This window comes from Egretta garzetta, unplaced genomic scaffold (assembly GCF_000687185.1).
Source record: "Egretta garzetta isolate BGI_Z169 unplaced genomic scaffold, ASM68718v1 scaffold18, whole genome shotgun sequence".
In the NCBI taxonomy this organism is placed as follows: Eukaryota; Metazoa; Chordata; class Aves; order Pelecaniformes; family Ardeidae; genus Egretta; species Egretta garzetta.
This window is the reverse complement of record NW_009260616.1, coordinates 6,587,775-6,614,812: the sequence shown is the minus strand read 5'-3', so window position 1 is coordinate 6,614,812 and position 27,038 is coordinate 6,587,775. Positions and strand designations below refer to the sequence as shown.

Genomic DNA, 27,038 nt, shown 5'->3' with positions numbered 1-27,038 from the left:
CCCCCCCAGTCACATATAGGACTCTCTGAAAAAAAAAAAACAAAACAACAGTGATGATAAACTAGCAAGATACTCTTCAGAATACACAAAAACCTTTTTCTTAAAGGCCTCTTAATTTGCTTTGTCATTTGCCGACACGCCAGAATGAAGCTCTACTCCTTTTCCCTTCCTCCCACGGGACCAGGAAGGAAGGTCCACTTGCTCACATGGACTTGATATCAATGGGAACATTCAGGTTTTATTATTCCTGTTCACATAGGGATAGGATTTACAGAAAATTACTTGTAGAAAAACAAATGAATACAGAAATTCTCCTTCACAAGATGTAAACAAATAATCACCAACATGCATGAGCTCCCCCTCTCCACCCTTTCATCTCCTGTTACTTTCTCTAGCACCAAGTGAATGAAGAAAGGAAACAATTTTACCTCAGTAATGCATTTTGAAAAACTGCACTGAAGTAAGTCATGCCTCTGCCTGCTACTACTCATGAAACCTACTGCATGTCATCAGTATGTATGGAGGTCACATGCTTTCTGGTCTGGTATTTTTTGGCATCCACAGTGAGCTGAAACCCACAGCAGAGGCAATAGTTAGTCCTGTGGCTGGACAAAACCGGGGCTGGTACACCAGGATGGCTGCTCGCTAAGCTGGGGCACTCTCTGACAAAGAGGCACCCCAGAGTTAGACCAAGGGGTCAGCTGCCAGGAGTGTGCAAGATAAAGCAATCTTTCATCATTCCTCTCAGGGCATGCGTGGGGGCAGAGGGAGGGGAAAGTCACCGCAGAGGAAGGTAACCTGGGACGAAGTGTGGGGGAAACTGCAAACCTTGGAGGAATCTGACCCAAACCCACAACTCTCTCAGCATTCATTAAAGGGAACAAGGAAATGCACAAGAGCTTTCTTATTTTGTCCAAGTGTGCATATTACCAATGCCAGCTAAGTACAGATATAGTAATTTTTCTATTGCTTAGAAGACACATTCACTTTTAGTAAAAGACCCAAAGATGCTCACGGAAGAGCTCTGAGGACAGCAGACTGAGCCAGATCCCTGCCCTTTTTGGGGTGGAAAACAGAGGCAGTTACTCCTGCCTAGGAGTGGGACCAAAAGACCACACTAAAACCAAGCAGGCATGGGAAGGGATTACAGAAAGGAAGGAAGGGCCAGGAGACCATTGGCATACCACGATATGCTTGAATAACCTGGCCATCTCAGGAGTGAGCACTGCCCACAGAGGCTCAATAGCATTACAAAATCCAAGCAGCAAAGAAGTAAGACCATAAGGTAATGGTTTGTTGGGCTTCCAGCACTGGAGCAAAAACATCACTGCCAAATAACACAGAAGCAAACCAAGCCAACTCCTACAACTGATTCTTGTAAAATAAATAAGAAAAATCTATCAGTTAACTCTAATCAACAGCCTTAAATTCAGAGGACAACAGCCTGTTCTCCTACAGCCAGCATAAGACTTGTAGAAACTGCCATCCGCATTTGAATTTGTTACCAGCCAAGCCTAACCCAGGTCTATCCTGCCCATCTGAGTGCTTTGGTAAGGCACAGAAACTGAGAGCCCAGGAAGACACCCTGGGAAGGCGAGGAGCAAATGCGTGGAATGGGATGGGACGCAGGCGCGGCAGCAGCCACTGACCATGTGATGTGGGAGCCTTCCCCCTGCCATGGGGCAGCAATCCTCACTTTGAGCATACCTGACATCCCAAAAGCAGGGAAGTCGCAACATGTTTACTGTAATTCATTTAAATACTTACCTCAGAAAACAATAAATTAGAAAGAAACCCCCCCCCCCCCCCAAATCCTGTTCTCCCTTTCCAGTTAAGATTAAACCAAAAAGTGTGCTCAGTTACTTGAATGGATACATTTTTATGTATATGCTGCTCTCTTACAGGAGCAATGCTTAAAAAGGTACGTAGCTGTTTCCTTGTCTTGCTTACAAGAGTAAGTCCTGAATAGTCAAACTCTGACCTTCACCGGGTCCAGACTGGATTAACCCAGATTTAGATCAATTTCAATGGAATAATACTGTTAACTATTAACAATAATTAGTATCACAACCAAATCTTTTCCCATGCTTTTCTTAAAGATGGACAAAAAGTTAGCGCCCATAAGCTGTTACAGAAAAGTGAAAATACATGGCCTCAGTCTTCACTGAGAAACATCAGTCTTCAGGTGGAGCCAAGCAAAGTCTATCAATGACAGTGACAATTTATCCTACAGCTATTTATGTTGAAAAAGAAGAGATTAATAGCTCATTCTTCTACTATTTAGTAGGCAGGGTCCCAACCAGACACAAAAGCTAAAAAAGGTTCTTGAGTTCACACCTGCCAACCAGGGTTCCCCCTTTCAAATAAAATAGGGCCCAAACCACAATATATTTGACACAACCCATTTCCTGAGCCTCTAATACAGATGAGCCCAGCTGGTATCATCAGCACTAGTTAACTGAACCTTCTCTTCCACTAGCTGCTGTTATGTTTTACTGTTGTAGCTACAGAAACACTTCACGATGCTTAATATTTTCCCAATTAAAAGTGGCATTTGACATAAAGTAGAGAAAAGCTGTCATAATCGAGGGAAGAAGGTAGGACAGAGATGTTTGCATAGGTGCAAACAAAAGCAGAAGAAAGCCTGAAAAGTACTTTTTAACTGGCAGGTGATTGTCAGGAATGATAGTAACATACCTCATCTCTAAGATTCAAGGTGGATTCAAGGTTAAAATACCATCACTTGGCTTCCCTTACAAACAAGGTAACTTAAAGAAATTTGTTTACGCAATAAAGTTGTTACAAAATAGCTAAGATTTGAATTATAGTTATTTTGCTCTGCCTTCCTGAAGAGACCCATCTCATCCTACCAGTACCTGTCCACAATAAACAAAGCTGCTTTTGGTGAAAAGCTATGCTAGTGAAGCTACTACAAAGTGAAACAAATTTGGTAACTTTTACATAGCTTGAGCGGTAAGAGTACGGGTGTGCACGCTGACCCATTTTCAGGGATAAATACTTCCTGGGAAAGGCTAACGCAGAACGGACTTCCAAGCTTCTCCCTACATACCATCATTTGGACAAACTGCAGATACTGTGCTAAAGCTGCAATTTTTCATGACTTTATGAAGTTGCTTCTCACAATACATTGTAAGTTTAAACCACATTTTAATATACATTTAATGCAATGATGGATACAGCCACAACAGGGAGCAAACATACAAGATCACAAAGTGCCAACAGCACAGCCTTCTCCAGGCAGCTGTCTGAGGCAAAAGCTTAAGCTGTGGTTCTGATCCATACCTGGAGAAGCAGAAGTGAAAGCAAACCAAAAGCATCACCTCGGTCAGAAGCAAACTACCCATCATCAAACAGTTAAACTGTTACCTAAGATATCTCTGCAGAAAACCACGGCACAGAAAAAAAAAATCCTCTTATGAAAGTTGAAAGAACAATTCTGCCCCACAACTGATCTAATCCAGTAGAGCACTGCACACAACTAGCGCGTAGTGATTTCTAAACAGTCTATTGAGCAGCCAAACTATCAGAGTTAATTCTCGTGCTGATCAAACTCTGGCTGTAATCTGGGGGTTGTCACTATGTCAGGTCAGTCTCCCTGAGAGTCTGCCAGAACTGCATCCCAGCTGAAGCTGGAAGACAGCCTTCACCTCAGTTAACGGACAGAGTTTGTGTATTGATCACTGCAGGCTTTGTCACAATCAGCTAGAATCTTTACAACATCACAAAACCATTAGAAACAGCAAAACAAGGGGGGAAGCAGACACCACAGATGTTTTACAGCGGGAAAAACAAACCAAAACTGTGTTCAGAACAATATATTCCGCTTACCACTTTTTCATAAAGCAAAGAAAACATGAAGCCAGCTCATTTAAATTCCTAAAGGCAGTTCTATCAGCTGTTTAGGCTTCTAAAATACTCATTTTCACATCAGATTTGCCACGAGAAAAGAAATTATGACTTCCCATTTTTTCCAAATTCTCTCTAAAAAAAACCAAACCCACTACTATTTATTAATCTGCTGTTTATATATGTAAATATATTTTAAAATAAGTATAACAGCATAATATAGCCTTTACTACAAACCCTTTACTAGTTCAAAATGTGGTTATGGATTTGACAAACCTGTTGCATCAGTGTTGTATTCTGAGAGCCTGCTTTTGCTGTGAGGCACAAATGAAAACCAGAGGTAGAATAAATCTAAATGCCCCAGGTTAGACTCCTGGCTAAAATTTCAGAGTTAACAGTGAGGAAGAGATTTAATTCTTGCAAAAATACTGTTGTGATCAGATAAGGCTGTGGAAATACTTGCATGTAGGAGAAAAAAAAACCCACAAGACAAAAAAAATAAGGCTTCCCTTCCCTGCCTCATCATGTTTTTAATCACTTTTGCTCCTTTGAGGATAACAAGAGTCCCAGACGGTGCCTGAATATGAAAAAAAAGGTGGAAATAACTGTCATAATCACTGAATTCAGTTCCCTGCAACCATCCTTTTTGGCTGGTTAGAGAGACTGGCCTGGAATAGAAAGACAAAAAAGATGACTTCTACCCACACAGACTTCTCTCTCCAAATGCTATGCCAGGGTCACCCTCTATCACCAGCAGTTTATCCCAAGATCTCCAGTTACGTGAACAAAATTCCTACATGGGCCTGAAAGGTTTGGGGTGCAGGTCCAGCCAGACCACTCACATACCAGCTGGTCCAGGTATTCCTCCCCAGGTCTCAGTCCCCTCCTTCAGCCATTCTGCCAGGTCACAGTCAGCCAAGACTGATGTCAACTCAAGACTGCACCATGCCTAATGGCTAAAAAACTATGGAAGAAGTCAATATAGCTTTCCCTTCCTCCTCTCTGCTTCAGAGAGTGATCACGAAGCTGCAAGGAGAGAAGCTTCAGCTGGCTAACATAGGAGACCGAAGTGTTTTTAAATTAGTTTTACAATTGATCAGGCAGCTGAATTAATTCTCCCTGTGACATATGATCACTAGTTCGCAACCCAAGAGTGGGAAACGCACAGCCAAGAAGAGTCTCTTGTAGAGAGGTAGCTGGCTACCAGTCGTCTTACCCATCATGTCTATCTACACCTTCCAATCGTGTACCAGGTACTTCTCATGTAAACTTTGTTTACCTTTAGGAAGCTACAAGCCTGAAATATGCTCAGCAGCTCCCCTCAGTAAAAACAGTTAATGGCAACCACAGTACCAAGGTTGTAGGGCCGCACCCAATCCCTTCTCCACGTGAGACTATGCATCAGTGCTTTCCACACACGTCCTAAAATTACTGTTCTTCAGAAAGCAGCCTGCATTTTGGAATAGCTAAGTGATTATTAGGTTTATTAGTACTAATGTATATTTTCCCATTCTGTACAAGTACTTAAAATGCTCAATAGCATGCATGGAAATCCTTCACTGAGCTTCACGTCTGAAACCGGCATCTGCCCTGACACCCACCCAGCAGCCCTTCAGATGGTCTTCATGCTTTTTACTTCTCTGTTGGCACTATTTCTGCTCTCAGCTGCCTCCCTGAAAGATACAAGAGTCTTATCTGTGAAGCTAAAGCAAAGGGAATAGTTATGAAGTAACGAGGCTTTTTCAGATGAAGAGATGCATTACTTGTAAGGAAACAACTAAGTTAACAGGTATCCTTAGCAACTTCGGACAAAGAAGCAGGGAGGAACTCTACCAACAACTGTCACATGTGCAACGAAACACTGTGAAGCAGTTGACTATAAGAATAAAACGGTTATAAAAGATATACTATGAACAGAACACCTCATTAACTTGATGTGTACTGCAAAGAATTTTTACTGAAAACATTTCATTGTTCTGTTCCAAGAGTAAAGATACCACCTCCAGAGACTCCAACTTAAAAACAGTTATGGTGGGAAAAAACTGCTTAGAATTGGAGGAAAAACACTATTTACCATTTCTGTAGATACCACCTACCTATTTACAAACAAAATTACAAAATTTGTCTAACTCCTCCCCCCCCCCCCCCCCCCCAAAAAAAAAAACAACCCTCATAGTCAATAATTCTGGATTTTGTAAAGTGATGGACAGGTTGTAAGATACCTTGAAACATCACTTCTGGCAGCATTAAACTTTTGCAGGGCTCCAGAAACTGAGTTGCCACACTGAATATTTAAAGAAACAGCTTTGTTCCTACCAGTACGTATCAGAGTTTTCAAACCAACACCAGTAAGGACCACAGCTTGGGGACCAGGGGGCAGGCAGGTGAAGCGAGGTGAAAGAGATCCAAGCCAACTATATACATCTCCACTTTTGAAACCACAGACTGAATTCAATATTATTTGAGGAAATTGTAGTTTCATTAATTATTTCCAAAGAATACAGTCCTCTGTGGGAGAGAGGTTAACAGGTAGGAACTGAAGCAGAACAGGAAGAGAAAAGAATCATTACAAAGCACAGTAACAGAGACCACATGAGAGGACTTGTAGACAAGATTTTGCAAGACCAAAAAGAAAGGATCAACAGCTTTTGTGACAGAGACAAGAAAATAAATAGAATGTTTATTAGCAAGGAGATGAGAACATTTCAAAAGTATCTGACTTAACATTTCATTGGTATTTTCATTGAAATGGAAGCACACCACATGTTGAAACACCACCGACCTGTCTGTCCAACTATGACCTCTCTCAAAATACTAGATTTGTTTCATATTTTTAATGGGATAAGATTTTTTTTTTTTTTTTTTTTTAGAAAAATAACCCAAGAGTTCTTTCAGAGCAAATATTTCCACCTTGCAGTTACAAACTGCAATTACCCTCTATGGTTAAGCAATCACTGACCATCATTTGCCGCCTATACAAGCTTCTGCAGAGGCCTGGCTAGCTGCAGTGGTTTACCTCAAAGAGGAAAGCAGTCACGGCTGCTCTAGCTTGTTTGGGGAGAGGAAGACAACGAGAAAGGAAAATTCAGGAAAAAGAAAGAAGAGGAACCCACTGCAGACTTTCCTTGGAAGCCCCTGCCTTTCCTACAAGTCACATCTTTTCTCTCATGCAGTTTTTCCCTGGAACATTATGTCCTCTTGCCTGACATACAGGGGAAAAAAAAAAGTCTACTTTTCTAAGTTTTCTGAATCCACCTATATTCCCCTCACTTTAATAACACACATACAGAGGCTGGCTACCTTCTGAACTGCTCTTGCTACCCCATATCTTTATCCAAGAAAGGCTCCACACTTGAAAGTCTCCTTTTAACCTGCACCTGTACCAAAGAGCAGGAGCTGCCACTGAGAACTGCTGTTGGGGCCCCCCAGGAAACAGCTGCCCCAAAGCAGATTGATTTTCTGTGCAAAAGAAAGGCAGTAATATTTGTACTTGTGACTTTTGTGGTTTTGGGAGCACACCCAAACATCAAGATAAGCAATGTGTTTGTTATGTGCTTTTCACCAGAATGCTGCCTGCAGCGAGGGAAACGGGTGGCATCCTGCTGCAGAACTAAGTTCTGAATTGTACTGACATTTCTCTAAAAGAACCAAAACATCGCTGCATGAGAACAAACATGGCTGTGTTAATTTCCTAGTAAATTCAGCAATTCTGGAATGTGTACCCACTTTTGATTCACCACCACGACCCAAATATGCTATAGGTTTTTGAAGCAGAAGTATCATAAAAGCTGAGAATTTCTGGCAGCACCAGTAGGACAGAAAACCAGCTTCATGGTCCCCAATAAAGAACTTGCCCTTATGGTTAAGATTTCTCATACTTGTTAAACACATCTCAGCACTTTCCTTGGTGGCAAGAGAAAGGGCTCAGGGACTTTCCCATCCCCTTATTCCCAACTGGATAGGGAGGTACAGCAGAAGCAACCCTCCAGAGCTAGTCCCTGGTGCTCCTCCCAGCCCGGTATGATCAGCTGATGCCCCGCTGTATGCCTGTGAGACCCCATCACTTCCTACAAACACACAGGCTTACTAAACTTCTACTACCAAGTAACTAATGATACTAACATTAAGATGGCACCTCTGTAATTCAGTGGTTAACCGAATGAAAGCTAGTCTTTCCTCCCTCCCATACTCTTTGTGTTCCCAACATAAATTGAAGGTGACATAGTTGAAACAACTGGAACAGCATATATAAGTAATTTGTTTGTCAAACTTCATTTGGGAAAGGGTAATCTACTCAAACAGCAAGGAAAAAAAGTAACTGAACAAATCTGTTAAAATTTATATTAATATAATCCTTTAAAACTGGGTCACTCAGGTAAAAATGACAAATCTGGCCAAAGCATGCTTACACTTAAATCCACAAGCCACTTGCTGTCAAGCAACAGTAAGGCAATATGAAGGGAAAGTTTAAGAACATTTTATGAAATTGTTTAGATTTAATGCAACTTCTTTTATTAAAGGCAAAATTAGTCCTTTGTTGTGTTCTAGTGCATAGGATATCCTAATTATAAAGCATTTTTAGTAATGAGGTCTCTGGAGTCTACTTTCAACTTCTACTAAAATACATGTTTAATACAAACATTTTAATGTAAGTATGCTAAGAATTATAGAAGACTGATGAAAAGACTTCTATATAGTTTAAGCGGAAAAGTGCTTGAGTCTTCCAACTGATCAGTGATTCCTCCAAATGGTAAGTTACATCTCATGCTTTCACATGCAGAATAATTGTGCCAATTTTGCACAATTAACAACTTACTATATATAAGGAAGTCACACAAAATAACATACATCAGGAAAACAGTAAACATTAGTAAAATTAGGAAAAAAGTAATAAACCCCACACCAGTGCCAATTTCCATATACTACGCACATTTTGTGTGCTAAGTACAAACAGCTATGCTTAAAACTAAGTGCAAATTACAATTCCATTTGATTTCTCATTTGCAAAAAAAATTGTAATCAGTAAGAAAGAGGTCAGCAAGTCTTTCACCACACAGGAAGAAAGATAAAATAAATATGGATCATAAAAGCATTTTTAATGGGCATCCTCAGCTATTTCTGCACACCAAACCTCTAAAGAAAGCTATTCATTTCCATTATAGCATATGAACGTTTTATTTATAAGAATGTCTTTTTCCTAATGTCACCTAGATTTACCTCCAAGCATAGCTCCTAATGACTGAATGCCAAAGGTGAGTTCACAAACTGAATCACTGCAGTAAGTGGTCGTCTGTGAGAAGTTTGGATTAGGGTACTTGGCTAGGATCACCTTGGAAGGCTCCAATACTGCCAGGAAAAAACAACACAGTTCTCCTACCTTAACTATTACATTACTCTCTCTCATCTCATGGCTCCTAGACTCATCAAACCTGTAATAATCCTCCTTCTCAAAACCAGTTGTATGGGACAGCATCAGCTTCTACACATTTTGTCAGCAAGCTGGAAGTCAATTGTCACATACAGAGGAAAAAAAACCTGACACTTGAACTTGGGGAATAACCACTAGCAGTAGTAGGCAGTTATTTTATGCTGATCAGCTGCTCGAGAGAGATTTGCCAGGAGAGATCTCATCCTAGGCAGAGCAAATGCAGACAGCCAGCAGCTCCCTGCAGCCTCAGCGGCAGCCTGCGAGCACCCTGTCCCACCACCCCTGCTTCCCGCATCTCTTCTGGCCTCTGCACCAGGCCTCCCCATACCAAATTGTTCTTACTCTTTGCCAAGCCAGCCCTGGTTAGCCTTCATCCTCTGCATCAGAAGCCTTACAGGATTGCCATGGGCATGCACACTGCCTCCAGCTCCCACATCGTGGCACTGCATCCAGAAACCAGGCTTCCTGTCCCATTCAATTTGATTCCTCTGCTACTTCCATCCTGTTGTTTTTGCTGCATTTCGGTTCGTCCACTCCTCCTGGACAGCAGGAGAGAAACATGTATGCACACCAGAAAAGTGCCACACTGCTCCATGATCCACCGCAGGGTATTACAGGGGTCTAAAATAGCCAAGAAGAACAAAAAGTGAATCTTGCTCAAGTCCCACAAGACTGTGACAGCTCGATGCTGTCAGAATTACTAGTAAGTTAAGCCACTTAGTGAAAAATCTGCACATTTAAGTGCAGTTTTTCCTCATGTACCATTTGATTCCCTGCGTATAGCATTTGTAAACATGAAGACAGACATCCTGCAACGCTGAGTTCCCCACTCAATCACTGAAACGCTAAAGATTTTTAGTGAAATAGCCTAAATGTCTTTTTTTTTTTTTTTCTAATATACTGGCAGGAACAAAGTAAGTGGGTTTCTCTGAAGTTCACTCTGAGATATCCAAACCAACTCTTTGCTAGGATTTTCCCCAGATTCAAATGGAATGGAACATTTTCATTTGGAAAAAACCCAAGAAAATCTAGAAATCTGGGCTAGGATTGCTCAATAAAATAAATTGCAACTGTGATACATGGAAAATACATTTACTCAAGAAAAAAATGCACTTGCTGAAGGGTTCACATGGGACTTTAAGGATTTTCCTCCTTAGCTATGACAGCAAATAAACATCTTAGGATGGAAGGTGGTGGATTCATGGCCTACATGTGACTAGACAAACTGCATACACGCAGCATCGCCTACAGCACAACAGAAGTACTCTCAAGAGGCACTTGGAAGGTAAAACCCATTCTGCCACAAATTTGAGTGCAGTACAGCAAAGAAAAACTGGCTAACCAGCAGAAACTGCTTAAGAGATCTACCCAGAAAAGTGGAACAAAACCAAAAAAAAGTGGAGAGAAAAGGCCATGACAAGAGACTAGGACTGTTTTATTTAACTGCCACCAAGACAGAAACATCACAATTCTGCCCATATCCTAGGAGTATTACAATTTCCTGAGGTGTGCAAATTCAGAAGGAAACTAATAGGAAGAGTCCAAATATAAAAACCCAAAAGGAAACATGAAAGGAGAAAGAGAACGATACAAAATGTATATATTTCCTCTTTCATGGAATAATCTGTAATTCAACTTCAGTATGAAGGTTTAATTATCGTCATAGGTATTTGCATTGTTACAGTCGTAAGTGTCATTCAATACAGTATTTAGAGGTTCATGGGAATTTCAACAATTAGGTACTGCTTCCCCGAATTTACAGTTTTTGAACAAAAAAGCATTTTTAGAATTTTACAAGTTTACAAATAGTTTCAGATGAAGCCATACCAAAACGTACCATCTTTTCCCCCAAAGTTGAGACAAAACTGATTTTTAAGGTAGTTTAAACTGGAGTCACAAGTAGGCATGATTCCAAGCGTTTTCCACTGTGGTCACTATAGGGCAGCTAAGACTGATCCTAATTCTCTATTTTTGCAGTTTAAAAAAAGTTATAAACAATTTCTTGTTTACTCAGGTTCACAACATGTAGTATTAGCACAATTAATAAATACATCTGTTGTACAACCAAGACATGATACACACAGATAACTTCTCTAAATCCTAAACCCCAAAAAATACCATTTCTAAAATGCGAATAAGTGATCAAAGCAATAGTATGCTAAAACAATGCTAAGTTTCCTACTGTCATGTGATGTGTTCTCTCAAATGGGTAGTGACAGCTGCTTTTTAAATAAAGCCCATTTTCTTTTTGGTCTCATTAGTGCAGCCTTACCTGCCCAGCCATATTAGTCACTTCCTGCAGAAGCACTTTGAACACCTACGTGGAACCAAACCACCTCTTATTCTATCCAACACAGCATACAGGTTTAACTGAAACATTAAAGCTGCAGTTGAGCAAACCTGTCCCCTGTGCCATCACATGTAAGGGTGTCACCTGTTTAACACTCTGGATAGGAAATTCTATTGCTTCACAGAGAGACTAACTCCTTTTCCCAATGCCTTTCCACCCCCAACCAAATTATGTTCAAAGAGAAAGAGAGGAGGGAAAAAAAGGAAGAAAAGCAGGTAAATGAAGGCTTAATCTCATGGTCGCTCCACCCTCTTCTCCTGACTTCTAGAGCTTGAGACACAGGTAAGAAAAGGAAGAACAAAATCAGTAATTCTTCTGCTACTTGAGGGAGGGAGGATGTCTTCAAAAAACTTCTTGTAATGATCAAATGCAACAGTAATATAATCTATTACAGACTTTTATGATTTTATACTTCTAAATTTCACAATTGCTCCACTTTACCACCAAAAATATCTGTATAATAGAAGCAACAAGGCTATCGAGCTTGATCTTCAAAATCAGTGTGCTGAAATCACAGTTGCGTAACAGAGTAACACAGGCTAGTCCAGAAAAGAGACAAATCCCAACTTCTCCAAACCACAAGCAATAAAGCTTCTCATGACCCTGAAGTAAGGGGGAAAGGAAAAAAGCTGCAATTTCACTGCTGTGAACACAGTTCAGTCCCCCCTACAGAGGTGCACAGGGATAGCAAGGAACAGTGAAGAGCTTCTTAAGCCAGCTATAACCGATGTGTCATGAAGGTTCAGCCTTGGCTTAAGTGTCTTAGTTTAACATTACAGAGTGACATCACCGGTGAAAAGCTCTCAGAGAAATCTGCTACATGGATCATACCTGCTCAAAAACAGCTGGACAGATGAAAGGACGTGACACCTGATTACAAAGATCCTCCTGCAAGGAGGTCTCTCTCTCCTGGTCAATTGTACCTTGTCAGGAAGAAAAACAAGACAAACTCTGACAATACGACAGAGATAAGAAGAGTCCATGGCTGAATAACAATTCCTTCCCTCAAAGTCACACAGCATACCAGATGTTACATTTCTTCCAGTACAGAACTTTCACTTAATGGCATTGATGAATAATCTATGTGACCCAAACTAGTCTTAAATTGTATAAGCCCCTACCTTTTCAGAGCACAACTGCAAATAGTAAGCAAAAGGATTGCTATGGAAAGGAAATACCATTTTAAAAAGCTCCTGACAGTGGAAAGGAAGCTCATCCAGGAAAAGGAAGAAGAAAGAGAGCAGAAGTTGGAAGCTGGTGAGAACAGAGGTCAGTCTCCAGGTTCTTTACATCACTCATTAGATAAGCATATACCTTCTGAAGCAGTTCAACTTCCTGCCATAAATAAAGGTTTTATAACCCACTCAAAACACCTATCAGCCAGCCATTTACTTAATTTCATCTGCCTTTTCTTATTCCTTGGGCAGTACTACATTTTTCAAGCATCACAATAGACCATTACAAAAGATATACTACTATTTGATATATTCCAGATACAGTTCTCACCAGTTTTTCCACCATGGCACATATATATATATATATGAAGTAATCCATTAAAAATCATAAGCTTACACCTTTCAGAAATATTTTTGATGTTTCAATGCCTGTTGGTGTCAGCATATATCAGTCTTCATGCTTGTGTAAGGTTTGTTCGAATCCAGAAACAGGCTTGTTGTGATCAGATTAGTGCCTGATACTGATTTTGGAGCCAAAAATTAAATCAATTAGTGCTTCCATGAAACTCATCTTCCCGGACAGACTTCCCTGGTGAACTCAGAGATGCTATGTGAAACTAAAACCCTGCAGGAAACCAGTTTAGTCTGGTATAAAACTAACTTAAAAAGAATTGAATGAAAAAATTCTTTAATGCTACACAGTCTTCAAAGGTGCAAACACATCCAGGACATTAAAGATGCAACATACATGTGCTTGGCTACCCCCAGCCTCTACCCCTGTGCAAGATTCATCGATTTTCCCTGTGGATCTAGCTTCTGCATAGGACATGTATAAAGAGCACAACAGCTCCAAAAAGTTCATTCAGCCAGCTTGCAGGTACATTTTGTGATGAATACAGAAACTCAACATTTATTGCATGTCAGCAGCAAAGCCCTCCCTATGTACACCAAGCACAGAGCCAAGATGGATTTCACCTGAATCCCCAATAAATCACCTTGCAACTACCTCAAGCTACCAAAAGACTACCTGGCAGCCAACTTAAGTACTTTAAGGATGCTAAAATCCTCCCACAAAACTTGTCAGATATTGGTAACAGAAAGTGGAAGGAAAAAAACTTTAGACTAGGACCTCAGGAGATAAATCCAGAATGATAATGCTGCAGCCTGTCAAGTGAAGCATACAGGTAAACTGCAGACTAACAGAAAGAGAAAGAAGTTCAACAACAACCAGCTACCACCTTCCAGTAATTTACAGCACATTCCCCCAGCTGGTAACTGCAGTTTCACACAAATAAAAAACCCTCTGAACAAACCCCACACCTGAACCACCCAATTTCAAAGACTGTTTTTCAGTGTTACATAGCTTTGCTTTGGTACCTTAACTCGTCTGTTCTGTTCATTGTTTTCACCTAAAAGCAATCTGTGGAAACTAAACCAATCAATCACTGGTCTTTGCTAACTGCTCTCTGATAAGTTTATACAACAGCCTGCCTGAATTCCCTTGGAGTGTTATTTCACAAAGGCATCCTCTATAGCCTAGGTCAACTCAAGATAACAGCAAGGCAGACTCTCCTCCACCAGCAGAGGGAGGGGACCACTTGGAAATTGTTCAGATTCAGCCAGATCAGTCTAAACAAAAGAAGTCTTGAAAACACAGTTTTGAAATTTATCTAAAAGCTGTTTCTCCTAAAACCAGTGTGAGACATTTGACTTCAGATTCCTTACAGACCAAAAAATACCAGACACAAAGCATGGTTTGAAGCGCACTACTTGCGGGTACATGTTAGGCATTAGAAAATCCTTTGCTGTTTTCAGTGGGTAAAAAAAAAAAATTAGCACCAGACAATAAAACTCTTCTACCATTTCCTCATTGGACTCGAGCTTCTCCTCAGCAGAGTACACCCTGCAAAGCAGAGGCAGCCTTCCCACTCAACTGGGCCAAATTCAGTGAGTACTGGTGCCACATAGCAAGTCCTTTTCAACAGCACTGAAGGTGCTGGCTTTGAGAACTGCTCAGATTCTGTGCCCTTCTTCCCAAATTCAGAGACTGGAAGGGCTCTCCCAGGTCCTTCCCTTCAATCACAAATATACAGGCTAAATATACAGGCTTGCATTGATTTCTAGCCTAATTTAATTCATTGCAATTTTTATAGTTTGTGTTGTGCCAAAACTTCTTTAGAAGTGCCTACCCAACTTACCCCCTCTTGCATTTAGAGAGAGCAGCCATTTGTCCTCCCGGTTCTCCTTATGCTAAAATAAACAGTTCTGCATCTGCGCGACAGCACTTTTCTCCTTGCAGTCCTTCCTGGTTCCTGCATTTTTCTTAAATCCTGGTGCCCAAGATTCCAAATAAAGCTTTGCTTTGTACAACGGCCTCATTGCTCTCCTCCCTCTGCTACATCCTTGGAACTGCATTCACCTTTTTAGTGGTTCTATCATTGTTAGCTGCTTGCATCATCTGTCGCCATTAACCCAGATTTGCTGCCTCCTACTAACATTCCAATGGTAAGGCAGGCTCCTACTTGAAAAACAAAAATCATCAAAAAACCTTCCTTGATACTTCTTTTCACCATAAGGACTGATAAAACAAAATCCTCCTAGATCAAAACTCAATACAGAAGCTAAATGGTAAGCTAGTACTGGAAAACTTACCATCTGGTGCCAGTCCATTACTGAGGCAAGGAGAGGGGACCCTCTCCTTGTCTCCTCCTCTTCCCCAAACAAACATCTCAATGCTTCTCACTAAGAAACACGCTTCTAGCTTGTGAAAGCTGTAGTTACAGCCCACTCATGCCAATGGACAAGCTAGAAGCGTGGATTACGTACAGCTTAAAAAAAAAATTAAAAAAAAAAAAATCTATATTCATGGTAAAAACAGACCTAAAATTTTCATGGGTCAAAAGCAGTACACCTACAGAAACATAAGTAGTCAATTAGAATGGAAAAGAATATACTGGAATAGTAGCAAATTTATTTTGGTTGTTTTCAAAATGAGGGGGTTTTATTGTACTTGTACCAAGAGACTGTATGACCAAGCTCAAAAACAACCTTCACCAAAGATCTCAATATGATGCATATCAGTTCTTCCGTGACGGTGCTGTACCTTTTTCTGTTGTGCATTTTTAAGTAACATCACATTTAATAATAGTCTTCAAGCATTTAGTGTCTTTGCAGAAAAACAAAAAAAACTCCACAACCCACACACTAAAAGCCAAAAATCCTTCTATCATTTTGAGCTCTGCATCTTTTCACTTGTTATTTGAACAGGTAAGGAGCAACAAGGAACTTCTTTTGAGAGCTCGTTGGTGCAGGAAAAATTACTCTCAAGAAAATAATGATCATACCTGGGACTGCTTGGCTGCAGCAAACTAAAGCTGTTGAAACAATCAAGATAAAAAAAAAGAGGTTCCTCATCTGCAAGAATATTCACATGAAAAACGTCACTTGTAAAACTGCCTTAGGAATAATCTCTTCTATGCTATAAAACACTTGGGGGTTCTCTAAAATTCCAACCAGTTGAGAGCTTCTTATTTAATGATGTTACAGGCAGCAGAGGCAGGACTGGTGGCTACCAGCTTGGGCTGGACTGTGAACCTCAGTGCTGTGAGCACCTCAGAGAAATGCACTGGACCGTCCAACCATGCCTGTCCAAGAGTTGTTGGGTACAGATGCACCTTTGGGCACTGGTCAAGCCACAATTTCCATCTGGATTGTGAAAGAGGAAATGATGCAGCAACAGGACCAAATTGTAGGTTTGGTTTCATGAAGGTCCAGTGAAAACCTCCACCTGCTGTCATCTTGAACATGTTCTTTCTGTCCCCACCCTCATGCTGCCTTTTCAATCATTTTATTCTGACAGGCTGTTACAGTTGCCAAAAAAATGGCCCTGTTTAGCCATGGACACTTTATACAGTACAGTCTTGTGACAGAATAAACATTTGCACATTGTGCATGAGACAATTAGGAACTGGGCAAGAAAAAAAAAAAGTTAAAGTGTTTGTGAAAGGTTACTTTTAAACCAGATCATTATCTTCTGCCAGTGGATCAGATGACACAGAAACAGTAGGAAAAAAGTTGCAGAGGTGCAGCACTGCTAGCTACAATTACTACAGACCTTCAGCTTTAGACAAGGTCTGCTTTTCTTCATACAGAAAGAAAAAGAGTAAGATCCAGAACTCATTTTAGATCCTTAACTTACCAGAAGTGATGTCTTGGCCTTATCTCACTACCTGTCTTGGCTTGGGTGAGGTCCTCAGGAAGCACCACACTCTGGAATACTTCAAGCAGGCTTTGTTGAGTTAGTGTCACAAAAAGAACGCCAAACCAAGCCTTCACATGAAATACACTGAGGCAAAAGTACTCAGCAATGTTGATCAGTAATAGTCACAGCTCACTGCAAGGAAGGTTTAAATCTTAAAGACTGGGAAGATGCCAGCAATTTAAAATAAAGTTACAACTCCACATAATGCCTTGAAAGAATGGGCATCTTCAGTTTGAAAGCTCAAAGTTTGAAAATTACTCTGTGTTGCTGAGAAATACAAGAGAAGCAAGGCTGAATCTACTTTCCATTATACAAATGGCTGAAAATTTCTGAGGTTGCTTGATTTCCACTGCCTCTGTATAAGAAAAATGGGCACCACAGATACATGCACACTTTGAAAATCCAGATTTTAATAATGTATTTCACTTTGGCCACTTTGAGGTCTAGATAGCCACATCTAAGTTGTAATGTCTATACCTGTAATAGCTAACAGCAACAACATGTAGACAGAACTCCAGTGTTTTATAACCGATTTTCTTCCTTGGTAAGATTAGATCACCACAATAAAATACACTATCACAACCGTAATTCTTGCCTGGAGTCCTAATGCCTACAGTTTGTAGTTGGCATGCAACACTTGGCATCTAAAGACTATGAGGCATGTTTGCTCTTTTGTGGATCTGTCCGTTCCGAAAAACTCTGAAGTTGCATATTCTTTCCCCTTCTTAAGCTGCAAGCTAATACCATTAAGTTAACTAAGCAGAGTTTCCAAGCTATTGCACAACTGAGCTGCACATGCACTTGAAAAAGCACTGAGCAGCTTCCACTCTTGCTTCTGTAAGGCCTCTAAAGGAGTACTTCACTTCTAAGCAGACAAGGTATACCTGGCACTGCATAGGTGGGCTGGAATGGAAAGGCACAAGGTGTCCTCTCCCCAAAGCGCACTCGCACAGCAAGCAACATTAAAATAGCTGAAAGCATTAAGAAGCCCTCCCCCACCATTTCTTTGCCCCCGTACAGCAGCGACAGCACTGACAACAGTGAAGCACTTCTTTTTGCCTGTTCAGGAAAGCTGCATTTCTCACAGCACCTCTGTAATCGTGTCACGGATGGCACCCTGCACTTACCTACTCCACCTGTCTCTGCTACCTGTAGGATATGAAAGTCTTCCAGCAGTCCGGTAAAGCACTAACCCATTATTTTCCTGGAAGTTCTGTACTTTAAGCTGTGTTTAAAATCCATTGCTTTTTTTTTTTTTTTTTGCCTTTTTAAGGTCAATTTCTTTCCTGCCCACTCCCATCCAATAGGAAACCAGAAACAGAGCTAGTCCCATTTCACTTTCTGGCCATCACGTACCAGAATAACTGGCCTCTAAACCTGCAGCTGCAGCCAAAGATCCACCGTATATATGGAGGCCACCAATCTTCACAATTCCCTTTTGTTTTACAAAAGCTTACCCTGAGCAAGCCCACCTTCTGGGGGAAACCGATTCTTACAACATCACCAAGCCCTTCCCATCCTGGCAATCGTCTTCTCGCTCTTCTTCCTTCCTCGTATTGTGTGAGCAACCTCACAGAGCCACATCACGGCTGAAACCGTTTGGATAGGACTTCCCTTTCCTACAAGCTAAAGGGACGGAGTCATTCAGATCCCCATCCTACATCCCCGAGTTAATACACCACCATTCCTGCAAGATCCGGGAGCCAAACCAATTAAACTAGAGAGGCACCTGCCTTTGCTGCCATTTGTATCGTGTCTGTGGCAGAAAACAACACACAATGGCATCATGACTAGGTTTGAGAATGTTAAACTTCACCCCTTCTATTTTCCACTACAACATCCAATATACCTTGTACTACACATAATAAAAACACCACTGGGCAAAAAAACTCTACAGAAGGAGAAAGGTACTTTTATTATTATTTCAATCTCATATTCCTTATGAAGGAGACATTTGCAGTTCTGTAAGTGCACTACAGTCTACCTGCAAGCTTGTAATGAAAAGGAAGTGGGATGGCTTTAGAAGTTTCTTTATCTTTTCATGAAATTGTAATCTAGGAAGTGCACAGCCTTTCTCACAATTAAGTAAATAAACAGGAGCAACCATACATCCCAACAAGCTTGTTAATGAAAATATACACTGATCTTAAACTGTGAGGTAGCTGCTAAGGTAAGTGGGGACTCTAAGCCATTTCAGGTTCAGTTCCAAATCTGGCTTAAACTACTGTTAAACTTCTGACCTTCTGCACTGAAATCAATAAAGTTTTCTTTTCTACGAGTGAAGTATTTTTTTTTCCTATTTTTTTCCTGTTTCACTTACATAAAGCAACTGCTCTCACAAGGCTTATTTACCTATGCAATAAATGCATGTGCGGCACAGCAGAAAAACGTGTATTTGAGAACTGGCTATTCAACAAGAATGCTGTTATTTTTATGTTCACAGTAACTTCCAAATAAAATTCATCTCTTTGCCTTACCAAAAGTTTTTCAAGTACTTAAAAATGGACTCAAAAGTTAAATAGCCTCTTCATCACTAGACAAATTTGTCACTTCTTCTATACTAGAAAAAGTCATAGGTACTTGGCTAATAAAATCCCATAGAGAAGGACTTTTTAAAATATAATTCATAAAGACAGTATTAGAAAGAAAGAGCAAGAGTGCAAGCAGCTAAAGCATATTGAAAGACAAATAAACCAGCGTAACTGGCTGGATAAGCAATGCCCTCCTTCACCAGTTTAATTTTTTTGAAGAAATTACATCTCTTACAACTCTTAATTATTTTGACAGTGTACTTACATCCTGGCCATGTAAGATACGTACTTTCCTCAAACCTGTCTGGTTTAGGCAGCAGGAAGCAAGATATTTGTACAAGAAGAGAGGAATGAAGGGCCAAGAGGCCCCAGAGCCCTTGGAAGAACAGTTGTTCTGGGTGGAGAAACAGAGGAATGGGGCAGAGGTGAGCTGAAGACCTTCCCAACACCCATTTAACTCCTTCATTTCTCTTTGTTTGGGCAATTAAAACCCAACAGTCCGGTTTTCAACTCATTTCACTTTAAATTCCCTGGACTGAGTCCATACCTGTGCCTGGTAGCTCCTGGGAGCAGCTGGTGGGAGCAGTGGGAGGGAAGGCACGCAGCAGACGATCTCCTCGTGACTCAGCCCGTCTGTGGTCCCTGGTGCCAACACCACTGACAGACCAGCGAGGTGCAACACACTGGCTATGGGAGGCAGCTGGTGAGCAGGGCTTCTGCTTCACAGAAATTCCATGTTTTCAAAATTAGATTTCAACCCAAGCTAAAACAGAAGCAGTTCTCCTTCATCTCCCACTGCAATTTCACATTCATAGCAAGTCTTTAGCCTTCAAAATTAGCTTTACTGTAAAAACCAACAAATTAATGGCACCACTGTAGGACTCACCATTTACCCTCACCCCTTGCCACCAACATCAACAATTTCATGACACAATTTCTTCTCACCTGAGGAATTCAGGCTTTCCATTAGCAAAACCTTTCCTGCAACTGTTCAAAGGTGACACCATCTTTCCTATTCCCAACATCTCTGATCCTACAGATCAGACTTTTAATGGAAGTCTTCTCAGCTGTAAGAAGAATGGCAGCTCTTTTTCCCCCTTCACTCCATAACAGCATGGCTAAGAAACGATGGCCACATATTCCAGCTCTATATCTGGCAAAGACTTATCCAAGCAAGGGGAAGTCATAGTTATCCACGCCGAGTAGGCTTGGCAGCTACTAAATTTATGCAGGGAACAAACATACCACACAAAGTGGTGGTATGTTGACAGAATACCTAGGCCTACACACACCAAGACAACTAGGCAGTATTATCATTCAAGACCATCACTCAAAACTAGTTTCCTTTAAAAAAGAATTTAAAATTATTTCCAGCAATGCTTGATTTTATAAAACTTTGTTCCAAACTTCAGTTCTGACCCAAACTGGATCCCTCAACAAGAGGGACTAAACGCCAGCTATATACTTAGCAATTTTAAAGACTAATGCTTACAATCTTAAGGGTACTTGGGTGTCATCCTGGATGGTGACAGTAACCCTTGGGCAGCTGGCTATGCAGCAGCATTTTGGCACTGCATACCACATGTCAGGAGAACAGGACAGACTTTCAGAAGCTGTTTGCTGAAAATGACAGTGAAGAAGTTTAGATGCTCCTGCAGCTTACAGGCTGCTAACAGCTAATGGACCTGGTCTACCTGCCTCCTCCTCAGGAACACAGCCACCGTACAGTGGCTGAAGCAGCTGGTTTGGTTTAGAAAACCTGTAATCTAGCAGTTAATACATTCTCTTCTCCTCCTGCACCTCTCTTCCTCCTCTGGCAACTTCTGTGTTCTTGCAACATCAGCTGGAGGGTGGTCGCTCACCCTGCCATCATCCAGTAGCCAGTCTGCAGCCATCCTAGCAACTCGCTAGCTAGCATTAGAGCATTTTTGGACTAATAACCCTTGCACACACAGAGCTTCTCTCCCCCTGAACGACAGCGGCCCTGCTAAGCTCTGGTTTGACTCGGGGCACAAGCAGCTCACTAACCATCAGATGATTCAGCACTTGGTGCCTACATTTCTGCTGGCTGCTTTTCATCAGCAACCAGACTACAGCTATGAAGGTGTATCATGATACCATCAGACACCTAAAGAGGCACACAGGTGTCAAGTCCCTCCGGCTCCAAGCCAGTACTAGTTTTAGGCAATACAGCCTGCTCCTAATTTCTCCTCTTCGCTATGTGGCTTTATAATCACATTCCCCACAAAAATCCTGACTGTAACAGTCTGCTGCGTTTTTCTCCAGGTCTTTCAGAAAGAGATCAAGCAGAGAAAAGGGGTCAAAAACAAAGTCTCAGGTCACAGGCAGAGGGAAGACAATCTCTAGCTCAGGAGAGCAGGATTTTAGTCCCACCAAAACCAGCCATGCACAAAACACTGTTGGATGTGGCCCCTCCCCACCCCCAACAATCCCTTCCGATTTACTCACGGCCACTAATCTCATTAGAGCTCCTATAATTAAAGCACCATAATATCTGATCCAGTATATAATATGCTGTTTAAATTAACTCACCCAAAGTCCTTTAATGTAAGAATGACTGCTCCAAGAGAATGACAAGATTTACAAAATAAAGCATCACTCATGAGCATAGGATCAAAACTGGATTATCAAATTCCTAATTTGCATGTAGAAAAAGCAGGCAGTCAAATCGCCAAGTTTTCTACAAAATTTTGCAGCCGCTTTATAGGAAAAGTGAAACAAGTATAGATGCAGTTATATATATCTCTCTTAAAATATTTATTAGAGAACATATTGTACTTTATAGATGTTAGGAAACAGCAAATGTTACTTTGGTCTAGTCAACACTTGTTAAAAAGTGAGGAGTGAGACAGTTTTCTGAATAGCACTTGTCTGGTTTACAGGGAGATGAAAAAACACTTATAAACCTTAGCCTCTTTACCAGTCCAGGATAAGTTAAATATAAAAACCTAGTTAAACTTTTGGTCTTCTCTCTCTCTTCTTAAGTCAAAATTCTTCCCATACCTATTTGTTTATTTTTAAAGGAAGTTTATGAACAAAGCCCACCCCACCATCCCCCAGACAAAAATGGACAAAAAGCAAAACCAGGCGCAAATGCTCCCTCTGACTCAGAGGTACAAGCAGCTGGGAGAAGTTAGGAAGTGAATCACTCATTTAGCAAAGCTATGTGTGCACACGGTTTCTGGAATAACCCGGTTTTGGTGCTATGTTAAATGAAGAGGAAGATGGGAAGTGAAGGAGATGTGAATACAGTATTACATCTGTGAGATCGAGTGCCCCAGTTCTTCCTCCCCCAGCCCCAGTTTGTATCCTGCATGCACGAGAGTAGAAGCCCACAGCTCCCAGACAAAGGGGAAACGTTTCTTCCACCCTTCTGACCCCAACGTCACTTGGCACATATCTGGAGAGCCCATGGAGATGGCCTCCATGAGCACCACGGTCCTGGAAGAACACTGACATCTCAAATATTCACAGTCTTCAGCCTCATCCGTTTTACATTAATGATTAAGCGTAACAACAAAGAACAACTTTTTTCTTGACGTGGGGCTTGTTGGGACCTGACCCAGGCTCTGTGGGGCTCACACCAGGTCCTGAGGCACAAGAGCCACAACCTCTTTCATGCTAACCCATCACCCATACCTACCCCTCCCTCAATTTCTCTGGGTCCAAGAGAATAAAGTCATAGAAATTTTTTTTGTGAATGGTAGATAAACTGGTCATAGTTAGACCCTGAAAATCCCTGAGGGCTCTGCGAATATTAGGCCGGGAGAAAAAACAGCTAAATTGAGGCAGAGGCAGAGTTATGCAATTTGCCAAAAGTCAGGCTCCAGATCAGCCTGGGTGCTCCAGGCCTGCCTGCTAAGCTTCTGCTCCAGCCATTAAATCTTTGAAAGGGATTATGCAGCAAGGTGCCTGTGATAAGACAGACTGGATTTGACCTCTAAGGACCTTCAGATGCGACATTCCTAAGTCAATTACCCTCATTTTCCAGCATGCCCTGTAACACTAAAAGCCAACTCTGCAGCTGGAGTATTTTCATCTGGATAATCTTCTTTTCAACAATGCCTAAAATTTCAGTTGATTTTCTGATCTATAAAGGGCTCCAAGGCAGAAGTTTTGATGCCAATATATGTTTGCACAGAAGAGGGCAGAATGCATTAAGAGGGTTTTTACTTTGCTACTCCATTAAGCATCATTTCAGAAATCACGACAAAAACATCATCAAGAATCCAGCTTTCTTCAGTGGGAAAACACACACAGACATTAAAGGCAACATGAATTATTTTAAGCGTTACACTTCTGCCAACATACTCCACATTTTCAGCATGAAAGACCACTGCTTCTCCAGAGACTTAAGAGTCAGCCAGTGTCCTCTCAAACAAAGGGCACAGATTGCTACTTCTCTGACAAGGAAAACGGATCTAACCAATGAATATCGCTGCTTTGGGTTTCGGGTTCTTTTTTCCAGTTGCTTGTGTTTGTTTTCAATTTCAGGTACATTCCTAAATCGAAGTGACTGTATCCAAACTGAAAATCTGTTAATTTTTTCAAAGAAAAACAGCTTTTTCAACATTTACTCCTTTTGAACCCTGGTAAATTTTCTTTTTTTTCTTTGCTACATGAAGTGCTGAGTCTCCAAGATGAAAGGTAACTTTATTTGTATCCTATACTGCCTTTCCACAGATCCTTCCCAGAAACTCCTCTAATATAACTGACATGGAGAAGCCTTTTCTCTCTCCTCAGGATGAGTCACAGGGTCCTTTCCACAGCACAAAGGAAAGATACATCACTTCTCAAAGAAATATCTCTTTCTTGTTCTTTTCAAAAAAGGAAGATGGGGGGAAGAACACATTGGACTTATTTGAGGGTATTTTGTTTCCTTTTTCGCTGAATAAATTTGTCAAGCAACTAAAATTCTGCCTGGTCATAACAGCATCTATAACAACGTGGCCACCGAAGTGCTCTGTGAATCTCCTTCCTCAAGATCAGTATCCCTGCTGCAGATATCCCATCCTCCACATGTGTATCGCTATCCCATCTTCTACGCACACAAGTAAGTACCCATGTGGCTATCTGCCAAGCAGACCTTTTAATAGGTGCTGGGATACACTTCGCAGAGTGCTCAGCAATAGTAGTGGCTTCCTTGAAGAGGGCATCCCTGCATACGCATCCAGCGGCTGGCCAACGCTAACCCACTTCATGGGGCATATACCTGGTTCCCAGGCCAGCCAGCTGTTCCAGCCACCAAGCTGCCACCAGATCATCCCCTAAGAGTCCAACCTAAACCAGGCAGAAGAGTTCTTCCATATGGCTTTAGCTACCAGATCATGTAACTTCCATAGATCACTATAAGCTATTCTCTGTATCACTTTAGCTCACAGCTAATACTGAACCTATTTTGGGTTTGAGCAGAATCTTGCTCTTATGAAACTTCTCAAACCTTGTAAGATCCTACACCCCTTCTTACTCAAAGGAAACAAACAGGACAAGACAGGCACACCTAGTGGCATTTCAACTATTTTAGTCGAATTATGTCCTAAACCCATCTCTTTTTCATCACTGATTCAAAAAAAAAAAAAAGGAAAAAAAAAAGGCTTACATAAGTGAATTCAGTCTTAATGCCTACTCTGCAGACGTTTGAGTTTCATCACCTGAGGTCATTACTGATGACCTGCCTGGCCATTCCTTGAAATATTTTACTACCTGTTTTATGGGGAAAAGCTACCACAATTCATCGTGTCAACTTGTAGAGCAGGCTACAGGCCCCTGCAGAAGCTAGAGAAGACCTCACACCACTTTACAATTTCCAGCTTCAAAGCAAGACAATATTCTGGCACATGACCTCAGCAGCAAATACGAAGGTGGCACAAACATACACTGGCAATATATTCTAAAAATATGCTGAGAGTTTCCAGTCTACCACTTAACTTCAAACCAAACCATGCTGGGGTCTCTGCACAAAGTCTCGAGAAGACTTAAGTGTCCTGAGTTTCAGCATCATTGGAGACATACAGAACACAACTCTGCTAGTGACTTTACTATTAGCCAGAACAAATGCTACCAGCGCTAGCAAATGCTACGTGGGCTACTAGTGCCCAGAGAGGAGCACATGGTGCACTTCAGTCAGCACGTGCAATTTCCAAGCAGTGAAATGTTCCCTGGTCAGTGCAGCCCGACAACTATTTATAGTACATGGGGGTATCTGTAGCCATCCATCCTGTCCCTATGCAGGCAGCCCAGCAGGAGCACAGACTTCCCCAGCACAGCTCCCAGCCCCAACAGGTGTAAAAGTTCCATTCTACCACCACACCAGCACGTCTCCACTGAGCACATCCCAAAAGTTTCTGCTGAATAAAAACATAAAGGTGGTAAGCAAAGGGTTTATTTAGTTTTGTTTTTCCCACATACCCATACTTCTCCCATTGCTCTTTGGGTTTAGGGTATGCCTACGCTAGAGGCAGAAACAATGTGCAAGTGTTTTGTGATGCTAAACCAGCTACTAAAAGCCCTAGGGAAGACAGAGCTTTGCTTCTGAGCTAATTTGGGTCTGAAACGGCAGTTCTGATTGACAAAGCAGTGATGAAGATATAAGCAGCCTATGCCCGAGTAGCTGTCTACCCAGGGTGAGCAGCTACCTGCCCAAGACGGAAGAGTTGGTGTGTTTTGGGTTTGGTTTTTTTTTCCCCCAAAATAAGTTCTTGTTTACTTACTTACAGTTATAAGTGTGATTCTTCACGAATAGTCGCACAGACACACACACCCCCCCACTATTTTAATCTTGCGAAACTGGCGTAATACCAAACGCGATGTATTCTGAGCAGAGCAGGCCGAGCGGCTGCACAGTCCGTCAAGGGCACGCCGAACACCCGCACCCACAAACAAGCGGCAGCACAGGCACTTGGGAATTCAAAGAGAAAATTCTTTAAAAGATGGGAAGAGCCCGAGAAATAAGACAGTGGCCAACCCAACAGGCTGCCTAACCACGCATAAACACTTGGGGAACAAACGGTCCCCAAACCAGCAGCGCCCGCGCAGGCGGCTGCCAGACGGGTCCCGCACGGGGTGGGAAAGGCTCCTACGCCACGCCACGCCACCCCCAGAGTTCGACCCACCGCCGGGCGCACCAGCCGCGGAGCCGGGCCCGAAGCGGTGCTCGACCCGCGCCTGAACCGTCTCCCCTCTAAGCACAACTTAGCCGCGCCGGCCGGGCCGTACCTGGGAGCTGAGGTACCGCTTGAGGCACTCCTCGCAGACCGCCTTCTTGCAGCAGGACAGGGGCTTGATGGGCTTCTCCTCCAGGCACACCCGGCAGCTCAGCACTAGCAGCGGCCCGAACTCCCCCGCGATCAGCCCGGAGAAGGGCTCGGGCAGCAGGTATAAGTCCACCACCTCGATGCTGCCGCCC

The 27,038-nt window shown here is 41.9% G+C and overlaps 1 protein-coding gene across 1 annotated transcript in view; it reads right to left on the bottom strand.

The window, feature by feature from the left end:
- The window catches only part of RNF217 (ring finger protein 217), a 65,597-nt gene that overhangs the window by 36,184 nt on the left and 2,375 nt on the right, over nucleotides 1-27,038 (bottom strand). The window contains exon 2 of the mRNA XM_009645199.2: nucleotides 26,849-27,029. Within this exon, the coding sequence (XP_009643494.1) occupies nucleotides 26,849-27,029 (181 nt within the window). The remainder of the gene's footprint in view (nucleotides 1-26,848; nucleotides 27,030-27,038) is intronic.